This window comes from Mirounga angustirostris, unplaced genomic scaffold (genome assembly GCF_029215605.1).
Source record: "Mirounga angustirostris isolate CCGP_5_RB_7025 unplaced genomic scaffold, mMirAng1.0.hap1 SCAF_1, whole genome shotgun sequence".
NCBI lineage: Eukaryota > Metazoa > Chordata > Mammalia > Carnivora > Phocidae > Mirounga > Mirounga angustirostris.
The window spans coordinates 64,932,205-64,944,396 of record NW_026991709.1 but is presented as its reverse complement, the minus strand read 5'-3'; the positions used below and the strand labels follow the sequence as shown (position 1 = coordinate 64,944,396).

At 41.5% G+C, this 12,192-nt stretch overlaps 2 protein-coding genes across 2 annotated transcripts in view; one reads left to right on the top strand and one right to left on the bottom strand.

Moving 5' to 3' along the window:
- The window catches only part of NDUFB4 (NADH:ubiquinone oxidoreductase subunit B4), a 52,793-nt gene that overhangs the window by 8,860 nt on the left and 31,741 nt on the right, over positions 1–12,192 (bottom strand). The gene's annotated exons all lie outside the window — the stretch shown is intronic.
- The window catches only part of HGD (homogentisate 1,2-dioxygenase), a 43,142-nt gene that overhangs the window by 18,101 nt on the left and 12,849 nt on the right, over positions 1–12,192 (top strand). Inside the window, exons 5-9 of the mRNA XM_064596172.1 lie at positions 5,226–5,285; positions 7,204–7,295; positions 8,405–8,439; positions 9,480–9,559; positions 10,133–10,232. Coding sequence (XP_064452242.1) covers positions 5,226–5,285; positions 7,204–7,295; positions 8,405–8,439; positions 9,480–9,559; positions 10,133–10,232 — 367 coding nt within the window. The remainder of the gene's footprint in view (positions 1–5,225; positions 5,286–7,203; positions 7,296–8,404; positions 8,440–9,479; positions 9,560–10,132; positions 10,233–12,192) is intronic.

Sequence of the window (12,192 nt, the reverse complement as noted above, 5' to 3'; positions counted from 1 at the left end):
ATAGAGATGATAATCATAGGCATCTCAGAAGGTTGTCGTGAGTATTAAATGTCATCCAACAAATATTTACTGAGTGACTACTATGTTTCATGCTCTATGCTACGTGCTAACGAATGGATGTAATACTCTTAGTTTTATATTCAAATGCAAAGTTAAATGGGAATCCAGGTTTCTATTTATGAAAAAATGCTGTTCAAATCCCATGAAGCGTTATCTTTTTTGTAGCTTCATGGAAGACTTTTTTAAATTTAAATTTTAGTTAGTTAACATACAGTGCAATATTGGTTTCTGGAGTAGAGTTCAGTGATTCATCACTTACATACAACACCCAGTGCTCATCACAACACGTACCCTCTTGAATACCCATCACCCATCTAGCCCATCACCCACCAGCCTCCCTCCATCAACCCTTAGTTTCTTTCTCTATTGGTTAGGAGTCTTTTATGGTTTGTTTCCCTCTCTCTTTTTCTTCCTCCTTCCCATATGTTCATCTGTTTTCTTTTCTTGAAAGACTTTTGAAAGTCTGAATAAAGTATAGTGACTTGCATCCTCCTTACCTGTGCTCTTGCCTATTACCTCAACTCCAATGGGTCACTCAAAGCCTCATTTCTCTCCACATAAATCATGTTGGCTTTTCTTTTAAATTACTAGATTTGCTGAAGAATTCAGTGAGCCACTGTTTTATTTTATTCACGCCACACACATATACACACATCTTCCTGAGTTTGTACTAAAACTCACTGTAGTGGGATTACCCTGGGCCTCCCCTAGCCATAGCTACTGCTAATAATTGCTAACATATTGTGGTCACTCTGTATCTACAAGTTACTTCCAAATTCTTAGATAGATGGTATCAGCTTCTAATGATACGTCTACCTCTAGTCAGCCATTATTGTTGAGAGTATCTAACTCATCTAATCTAATTGAGTCCAAGGCAGTTTTGGAGGGAATTTCAGTAAATCAAAGAATCTTCATGTTGAAAGGGATCTTCAGATCATCTAGTCCAACTCCTGGTCTTCTGACTCTGGAAATACTGAGGTCAAATCTCTAATTTCTTTTTCATTCCTGAACATGCATTTTAATCTTGATCATTAAATGTTGCCACTGATCTCTGTTTTTCTCCTTTGGTAACCTTAAAAAATTTTAATTCTAACTTTGGATTCCCTTGAAGATGCTTTTCAAATTATTTCTAACCACCCCATTTCTGGTAAGTAAAAGTTTATTTTCCAATAGCATTTGTAGGATACAGCTGCAAAATGTGTGAAGCAATGTTAGAACTGAAAGGAGAAATAGATAAATCCACAATTATAGTTAGAAACTTCAACATCTCTCTCTCAACAGTTGATAGAACAACTAGACAGAAAATCAGGATATGGAAGAACTGAGGGTTTTTCACATTCATAAAGACTTACATTTTAGAAAAAATCTTTGGATTTTTAGAAACATTTGCCAATTTACTATTGCCTGAATGTCACTTGACCACAAATATTCTCACAAATTTGCTTTAGTCTTATTCTTTGAGATGTTAACAATGTTCTTAGTGCCTTATATTTATTCATTCATTCAAACATTCAATAGAATTTTATTAATATCCTCTATAGTCAAGACATTGCATTGAGTACTACAATTGATTTCATTGTTTTTGAAATGTTTAATAATTAAATTCTGTGTGAAGGGTTATTTAGCAATAATATATAGTATGAACTTTAAAAACTGTTTAAAAAGTTATAGAACTGAATCAACTAACAAGCATCCTTTACCACTTTCAAAAGCTCTTCTCTGAAGAGAATTCTGGAATTATAGTTTCCTCCAGCACTCCATTGTTACATGTAAGAAAAAATACAATTCAGAGAGAGAAAATGACTTCACTTGCCTGAGGTCACAGAATAAATGGAAAGAGAGGCAGTATCAAGAACCAGATCTCCTTCCCGTCTCAGCCCAATACACAACCCCCTTGGGCTGGCCTTGGATCAGAGGGTTACTGCTCCACAGCATGCAATTAAGCTGAACATCTGGCTTTAGCAGGAGATATTTCTCCCCTCCACCTCATGGGTTCTTCCTGTTTATCATCTCCCCAGATCTCCCTCCTCACATTCAACAACATATCACACCAAAGCTCCTGACACAAATCTCTTGCCCAAATATCAAAAGCTGGCTTCTTCTTGTGAGTACTGGATTTATCAGAACCAGCTTGGGTTTTTATTATCCTTCAGGATACACTGAATATAGATCCTGTACAATCTGCTGCTATCAGACCCAGCTGATAAATTGCTTCTTTCTCCATACCAGTTCCATCATTTGAAGGGTATCATTTTTGCATTAGAGAAGATTCTTCAAGACCACTGCCTCATCTAGTGTGTGGGTCCTGTTGAAGGCATGCTCTCTACATCATCATGTAGGTGCCTGTCCACCCGACACCCCTGGCTCTCTCCTCATGACTTGAGGGTTGATATGCCACAGAAGACTGAAAAACTGACCAGCAACAAATAACCAAACCAACCTCTCAGCCTCTCTGGCTTAGTTTTTCCCACTCACAGAAGACAAACCTCTTCTTTGGGGTTTAGGACTTTATTTCTAACCCCAACAGGTATTTCAATTTCAGGAAGATCTACAAAGGTGTTGTCCCACTCACAGAAGACAAACCTCTTCTTTGGGGTTTAGGACTTTATTTCTAACCCCAACAGGTATTTCAATTTCAGGAAGATCTACAAAGGTATTGTCTCACTACAACAAATCAGGCAGTGCTTCTCCTATTACTGGAATTTCCTCTCTCTCTTTCTTTCTTTTCTCTCTTCCTTCCTTCCTTCCATTCATTCTCTTTTTTCCTTTCTTTCCTTCTCTTTTTTCTTTCTTATTTCTTTCTCTTATCTTCTTTTTTAGAAATTTATTTATTTGAGACTGTGTGTACGTGTGTGGACGCGCGCGGGTGTGCGCACAAGCTGGGGAGGGGCAGAGGGAAAGGCAGAGGGGAAGCAGACTCCCCACTGAGCATGGAGCCCTACAGGGGGCTGGATCTCATGACCCTGAGATCATGACCTAAGGGAAACCAAGAGACGGACACTTAACCGACTGAGCCATCCAGGCACCCCTTCTCTTTTCTTGCTCTCCTTTTTTTCTTAGGTTTGTAAACATTTACGCTTGTGCTATTTAAACATCCTTGCTATTTAGTAGCTAGCATGTCACTGCCACATCTGGCCAAAGACACCACAATTTAGTTGATTGATTAATTTATTGATTGGTTGATTGGGTGGACTTTTCTGAGTATGATGCTTGGTTCAGTAATATAAGAATCACAGAATCTCTGGCTGGATGTGCTGATTCTTAAACTGTAACTGCCCCATTAGTAGATCTTTTATAAAATAAAGATTTTATAAAATACAGAACAAATTCTGATTTAATTGAGTCTTGGGCTCAAAGTCCTTCTGGGTGGCTCTCATGCGTAACCAGGTTCAGAACCTCTGGATAGGTCTAAAAGTTTGCCCAGGCAACTATTGATCTGATGCTTAAATCCCTTCCCTTGGGAAACTAGAAGGTTGACTCTTCTTAAGACCAAGACGCTAGGTAGTCTAGTCTTCCAGACAATCTTCCTGGGTGTACAAACTCTGCACACTGCTAATGTAGAGGGAAGCAGCGTGTAGTGATTAGTACTAGACTAGAACTTCCTCTCAGAAAGCTAGAAGTGCTTAGCTGTGGCCCTTCCTGATGTCAGGGGACTATCCTCCTAGGTCAGTGGTTTTCAACCAGGGAAAATTTGTCCCCCAGATGACATGTGACAATGTCTGGAAACATTTTTGGTTATTACAACTTGGGGGAGTGCTACTGGGATCTAGTGAGTAGTGGTCAGGGGCTGCTGCTAAACATCCTACATGCACAGGATAGCTGCACAACAAGGAATTATCCAACGCAAAATGTCAATAGTGCTGAAGTTAAGAAACCTTTCCCAGATCCTTGCTCTCAGGTTCTCCTTCCTCCCAGGAAATACCATCTTTAATGGAATTAGTCCTAAACCTTTTCCTTTTTTTTTTTCTTTTTTCTGGGGCTTGAACTCATGACCCTGAGATCAAGACTTGAGCTGAGATCAAGACTCGGATGCTTAACCAACTGAGCCATCCAGGAGCCCCTAAACCTTTTCCTTCTTTCTGAGGCACGATTTCAACAACGTTTTCCAAATCGACATTTTCTATCCTTTTTAAGTCATCCCAAGATGAGATCATCTTGCTTTGCTTTTAAATAATAAAGACCGCCACCTGACTGTTTATGTCAGAGAGGCAGAATGATCCTAGTGCCACCTTTCCCACTTGCTGCTTCCTCTCCCACTCAGCTGCCTCCCCAGAATATGAAATGAGCCAAGCCACATGACCTAGGGGAGGCCTGCCTTGTCTTCACTGACCGGGCACCACAGCTGGTGGAACTGGCCCCGGGGGCACAGGCCATTGCGTGAGATGTCCTGAGGTTTACAGGCCCGCTGCCAGGCTGATTAGTAAGTGCTGGGCCAACACACTTTTAGTAGGTCCTAGACCTGCTGATTTTCGCCCCACTTCCTTAGATCATTTCATTATTAAATTAAAGATTGTTGTGATTTAAACTGAACTGTCAGGCGGCCTGGGGACAAACGTGGGGTTTGGTGAAGAAATGGAACCTGGTACAGCATTTACTAAATCCAACCTCAGTTGGGTGTTTTTTTCTTTCTCTTAAAGAAATAATTCAAAACTCCCAAGGCTAGAAGTAGAAGTAGAACCTTCTCCTGCAGTGTCAGGAGCCCACACAGAGAGGCTAGCATGCCAGGAAAGGAAGCTGATTATAAATAGCATAAAAAGCAGCATCAGTCAAAACTCACTGATGTGCCTGAGCAAAATGTTAAAGGAAACAAACAGCTTCTGAAATAAGAAGCAATGATCTTTTTAAATTTTTTTAATTTAAAGTGCTAAAGAATGAAAACTATAGATGATAGATAGATAGATAGATGATAGATAGATAGATAGATAGATCAAACACACACACAACCACACACACACTACATGCATACATACATACACAGAACCCAACTGAGACCCTTGAAGAAGTAATGGGTAATTATTAATTTTAAAATAACAAAACTACAAGTAGTCGGAGACACATAGAAGGAACAGCCATCCTTTTTCTGTGTGATCAATGCTATTTATTTAGAAAGCCTATGGTTTCCCCTTCTAAAATAATTTTCCTGTTACATGTATTTTTTTTCCCAGCTTCGATGGAAACCATTTGAGATCCCAAAAGCATCTCAGAAGAAGGTGGACTTTGTGAGCGTAAGTCAATGCCATGCACACCTTCCCTCTGCTCTGCTTTCTTCCCCGGTGAGCGATCCAGCCCTTTGCAGGCTGAATGCCAGGCGGCAGCAGACTTAGAGGCAGGCAGCAGAGACAGCACCACCGGCCCCTGCTTCCAGGGCTGGCCAAGGGATGTCTTACTTACAGGCACCAAATGGCCGCTGACACCAAAGGGCACTGGTGAGCTATTTACAACATCTCTGAATGGCCAATGGAAATTGAGCATTTACCTGACTCAGGTTTCTTTGTTTGGGGTTAGAACAGGGGTTCTTAGCTTTTTTTTCCCCCATGGACTCCTTTTTTTAAATTTTGTTAGCTACCATACAGTGCAATATTTGTTTCTGGAGTAGAGTTCGGTAATTTATCGATTACATACCACACCCAGTGCTCATCACAACAGTGCCCTCCTTAATCCCCATCACCCACCTAGCCCATTCCCCACCCACCTCCCTCCATCAACCCTCAGTTTGTTCTCTACAGTTAAGAGTCATTTATGGCTTGTTTCCCTCTCCATGGACTCCTTTAATAGTCTGGTAAAGCTTGTGTTTTTAAATGCATAAAATAAATGACATAAAATTACAAAGAAGTTGATCATATTGAAATACAATGATAAAAATATTAAAATAACAAATTTGGTTTTATAGTAAGTAACATATGCTTCCTTATAAATGCACTAAATCACAAGATCTATGGAAAGATCTAACAGCTATAGTTGTTAGAAGTATGAGCATAAACGAGATTCTGGAATAGCTGTAACAACTATAATGTGATCTAAAAATATCCATGATTTCTATCAGTGACCAGGTTACAGGTACTTTTAATACTTCTCTAGTTTGTTGCTTACATTCATATTAACCGAAGAAAATGATACATTTCAGAGATTATTGAAAATAAATATATAATTTTGTTCCCATCCAAGTTCATGAACTTTCTGAAATGGACCTAGAATAGCATCAACTCAGGGTGACAACTCTAGTTAATGCAATGCTGATCAGAAGTTCTGCTTGGTCGTTACAGGTGTTGGGAGTATTAGAACATTGTGCTCAGAGCAAACCATATGTAGAGGAGAGGGAAGGGAGCTTCAAGGCAGAGGGGCTCAAAGAAGGCAGTGGGAGGTTTTGCAGACCAACCTCAGTCCATGGCTTACTTAGGGAGAGTCCAGGTGCCCAGCCATGGGCCAAATTGTTTGGATCATGCAGAATTCCTTAGCTATATTAAGTGCTCCAAACTCTGTGTAGGTTCATCTAAATAGACTCCAAACTGACAAACTGAATTAAAATACAAAAAGAAATCCCCCACTCTGGGTGAATTATGGATATCTGAAGGAGCAGGGCTCCCTCCTTTCCATCTGCAGGTTTGGGGCTGAAGAATTTTGAGAAGACCCATGTGTTAAGGCTTCTTGGACTGTGGATTATCAGCAGAGAGGATTACAGTTGGTCAGAATGCTTCCACTTCCCTGTTGTGGAAAACTTAGGGCCGATCCTATGTGTAAGCACAAAGCTGCCTACCTGGTGAGGTGCATTTGAGGGGCATTAATTGGTCCCTAATGTGGCAAGCTTCCTCCCTAGGCCTCCTAGGTATCTGGTTTCACCTCTGAAAGAAACTCTCCCCCAGGTTGATCTTAAGCACCAAACTCATAAAATGCCAAGTAAGGTCATCTTAGCCATTGAGACAATCCAGATCTAGGGCCATGGCTGGCGACTAGGGTCAGCCACCACCTACCATAAAACCCATAAATCTTGAGTTCCCCAGAAGCAGGCTGAACCCCGAATGTCCCACTCGTCCCACGGAACAGACCCTATAGAACCTTGCCTCCTGGCTCTCAGGGACCAGGAGGAGGGCTGGCCTCTTGGACAAGACTTGCATACACCCTTCCTTCTCCTGCTGTTCCTTCCAGGGCCTGCATACCTTGTGTGGAGCTGGAGACATAAAGTCTAACAATGGACTTGCCATCCATATTTTTCTCTGTAACACCTCCATGGGGAACAGGTAAGTGGCTCAGTGCTTGGGCAGAACATCCCTATTCCCCAAGAGCTGTTGGCCAGAGAGTGAAAGCCAGGTGGTTGTTTTATGTTATTGTTTTCCCCCCCAGAGCAACATTGATATACATTTATTAATAAGTGAGCATTTCAATCTTGACTGATCCCTGTAACATAAATAAGAATTTCACATAACAATGCAAATAGAAAAGAGACAATGGGCATTGGGAAGCTAGAATAGTCCAAGAGGTATTTTGACTTTAATCAGGTTTGGGTCAGAATATCTCTAATTTCTTAAAGTTCGCCAGGGCTGTTCTTGAGTCTAAAGTCATACTGCATGAGCAGCCATTAAGGGCCACCAGTTGGTGGCAAGTCAAGCTGACAGACTTTGGCTTCAGCTATTAACTGTGTAAGCTTAACATTCCTCAATAGAGGAGCTTACATATTGGATTTTTTTTTAATCAGAAAAAATACGTAAATGGCATTCTGCCTCTTCTTGGAGAAGCAGAATCTCAGACCAGTTTTGCACGCTACCTCTGGAACCAGACTGTTACATCCAAAGCCCCATTCCACTCCTCCTGGCTGAGTAATCTGAGCAAGTCATTCAACTTCTCTGAGCCATGACAAGGCACTGAAGATGTCTCTTTGGGTCCAACATCATATCATACCACCTCCTCTCTTTTCCCCTGAGCCTCATTAGCCTTCACTCAGTTCTTTCAGCCCGCCTCAGAGCATTTGCATGTGCTGTTCTTTCTGCCTGAAATGTTCTTCCCACTCCCCAAACTCTTGCCTAGATAATTCCTTCAGATCTCAGGTCAAATGTCCCTTCTTCAGGGAAGCCTTTGCTGACTCCTCACATTAGATCAGGTTCATTATTCCTTCATTCCCCTGAACTTGACTCTCTACGATGATACAGTTCTGTAATTATTTGATTGCTGTCTGACTTCCTACTAGGCTGTAAGCTGCATGAGGGCAGAGATTGGGTCATTTTGCTCACCAGTTTATATCCAGCACTGAACCTGGCACATGGTGGGTGGTAAACAATAATACGTGGAGTGAATTAATTTGTCTGGACAATGTTAAAACTGAAAATCACAGGAATTATTCTTTATGTTTCAGATGTTTTTACAATTCAGATGGGGACTTCTTGATTGGTAAGTTCTGAGGATTTCACTGTGAATTGATCCCCAGTCACAAGCTGCTTTTCAATTTTATACATATTATTTTCCTTTATCCTTCAATCTGTCTTATGTAGAGCAATCTACAGACTGAGGTCTAGAGGCCATTGGTGGTCTGAAAAAGATTCCTGGTGTACCTCAAAGCCCCTGGTCTATTTCCTGGTCTCTCTGTCTTTGCCCATCTCTGCTGGGCCTTTCTAATATGGGAGATCTGGAATGCTGAAAAGAAATAAAGAGTAACACCAACATGTGATTAACTTATTAAGATAATTCTATTTGGTTTCAAACCTGCCCAAGAAAAGACTATCTGTCATTGATATCTGCCATTTAGATAGAAATTTTCATGATGGTATCTAAAATAGAATGTCTCGGGGCGCCTGGGTGGCTCAGATGGTTAAGCGTCTGCCTTCGGCTCAGGTCATGATCCCAGGGTCCTGGGATGGAGTCCCGCATCGGGCTCCCTGCTCCGTGGGAAGCCTGCTTCTCCCTCTGCCTCTCTCTCTCTCTCTCTCTGTCTCTCATGAATAAATAAATAAAATCTTTAAAAAAAAATAAAATAAAATAAAATAAAATAAATAAAATAAAATAGAATGTCTCTTAGAGATTTCTCTGGTCTACCCATTCTATTTGATGGTTTCAATATTGATATTTTGTAGTCACCATTTTGGTGTAGACATTAGATATGCAAATGCCAGACTCGCTGGAACTATCAGAAGTGAGTGGTTTTCCATCTGATTTCTGTTGCCCTTTTTGGTCAATCCACAGAACCGGGCATATACAAGCTCTTTACCTCGCAAACAAAAATAAGCAGAATCGATTTTTTCATTCACTTTCTTCCAGGTAGTAAAATTGTTAACCTAACTTGTCAGAATATTCATTTCCCCCCATGAGACTCAGTAAAGCTCTTTCTTTTGGAATGAAAAATCAAATGCAGCCCTTGAGCCTTTTACTCTTCATGAAGTGGTCCTCATGCGAAAAGAGTTGTTTGTTCACTGCTGCCCTGTCTTTTTTGTTAGTTCCCCAGAAAGGGAAACTTCACATTTACACTGAGTTTGGCAGGATGCTTGTGCAGCCCAATGAGATCTGCGTCATTCAGGTTGGTGATGTGTCCCCTTCTTCCCCTGCCTCTCCCTAATTTGGGAGCAATCAGATGTTGCAACTGCTGTCATTTCCAAATCTAAAATTTCTTGGTGGATCATGTCTGAGCAAGGGGAGGGAGTTTTAGTCATGCAGGAGGCTCCCTGTGCTGAAGGGGAAGCAGGCTTGGGAGCCTGATTTGTTTTAAAATATGACACAATCACAAAGCAAAGAGCATTATCAATTTGCTTTCCTAAATACTCATACACACTTTGGATAAGGCTCTGTTTCCATGGATTGGTGTGGGGGCTGGGGTGCATTGAAGACTAATTTCTTAAAAATTCGGCTATATCGGAGCACTGGTATCTCTGAACCCAATGAGAGATTAGAGTAGAATTGGTTTGGGTCACAGATGTGATTAGGAGTTAAATTTTTCATTTTAACTCATCTTTGAGCTGGTCACCTCTCAAACACAACTCATCAGACTGTAGCTTTATTTTTGCATCTGGGGCTAGCTGTGGCTCTGGGGCAGCTTTTTTATAGCTACAGGTATGATTTGGGAGTGCACACCAATGTCTACTTCCCGTTCCAGAGAGGAATGCGGTTCAGCATTGATGTCTTCGAGGAGACCAGGGGCTACATCCTGGAGGTCTACGGTGTCCACTTTGAGTTGCCTGACCTGGGACCAATTGGTAAATCTTCACTACAAGCTTTTAAGCTCCCTTGAGATATAGGACAGATAATTGCATGAGAGTTAAACATCCTTCTCCCCTTATTATCCTTCTCCCCTCATGATCTCACTCAAATTTCAACTTTCCTCTCTAGACAACTTCTCTAGATCAAGTGTAGTTGGGAATTTCAGAAGCCTATTAGAACTCTCTAAACAACCCCAGACATTTTTTTTTCAGACCTCTAAGTTCAGAGGTTCTGTGCAATGGCTGACCCAACTGATGAAATGAAATCATTAATTAGCTCATCAGTATATCAGTCCATCAGCTAGTCTTGGCTCTGTGTTGTGCTGAGGGTAATTACGGAATCTCATTAAGAGTAACACAGGCCTCTTCCCATAAAATACATACATAAAAATAAATAACTGAAGCCAACCCATTATAAATTTCTCTCTAGAGTAGTATATAGACCATTGGAGAGCAGACAGTATGTAATAGATTTCTGGTTGTACAGTGTACACCCTAAAGGATGTAGAAGTTTGGGTTACTAGGGGCCAAGTCACCAGGAATAGCTTTACAGAACAGATGAGATTTGACTAATTCTTGATGAAAAGCTGAGGACAAATAAAAAGGAAAGGGAACCACTTAAGCAAAACCATACATGTGGGAATGAACTTTGTGAATAGGAGGGAGATCATTTTCTCAAGTCAATAAGTTGTGTGTAGACAATAAAGCAGGTGAAAGACATAAAAACGGCAAGGGCTGTACTCCTATGGAAAGGGGACTTGGATTGAAAGATGCATGGTCTACAAACCTCACATTCAACTCAGCACATTCCACAAAATGTACACAGTTAACTCGGGGCCGTGAAGGAGCTAGAAACCTTCTCCATGAGGCAAGACGAAAACTTTCAAAAGTGAATCAAGGTCCCCCCACCCCCGATTCTTCTGGCAAACTGGAGGCAGGAGATGCGGGAGAGAAGTGAAGGTGGTAGGAGGAGTTGTTCTCAAAACATCTTTTGGAGTGAAAGGAGGGGCTGGGAAAATTGGCCCCTGGTGTCATCTGTGACATGTTTGCTAAAGGTGGTGGCCACACCTCCCAGTTCTTCCTTTCCTTGTCAACAGCTTTTTGAGAGCCAAACAGGACAGGCCAGCATGTGCCTTCTGGTCACTTCCCTGGGGAGATCCAAATAGTCAGAGGAAGGTGGGAGGCAGCAGAGAGGCAGCTGGAGCCATGGCGGGCCGTCTGTCATCCTGCTCACCACCCGCTCTTCCCACTTCAGTCTGGCTTCCTGTTGCTCTACAGTCAGCATAGCCTCCAGGTTCCGTGGAATACATACCCTCTGGAAAATATATATAATTTACTAACCAGCTGGGGGCTTATATTTTTTAACCCCAGGAGCCAGAAATGATAAAACACTCCCCAGGTCTCTCCTCTCAGAGTTAAATTATGTTTTTGCACTTAATACTTTTTATTTTTGGTCTTTTGATTTATTTTCTTTCTCTGGAGGGAACACTCACTCCTAAGCAAAGGTAAGCAGGCAAGTCCTGAGTACTTTTTTCCTGAGTGGCAGATAAATCTGTCAGGCTGGAGAGCAGTTTTGCAGACTTGGATGGATTCCGACTTCTGTCTGAGGAACAGAGGCATGCCTGGGGGCAACAGTATGTAACCCTTCCTTTCTGAGATCAAGGACTGTAGATGAGTTCTAGAATCATCATGGTTTTCTTGGGGAGAAGTTCTAGTATTCTACCAGATCTTCCCTTGGCCTCTTTTCTAGTCTCATCCTCTCCCCTCAACTGCAGTGATGCAATAATGCATGTAATATGGTCAATAAACCATATTTACTCTACAACTTTAGGAGGTGATGCTGGTGATGATGATGATGATTTTCATGATTCTTTTTCCTAATCAAATTCCTTGGGTCCTCCTAAAAGGGTACCAGACTGGGATTCCAATGAGCCTCTGGACAATGAAAACAAATTGT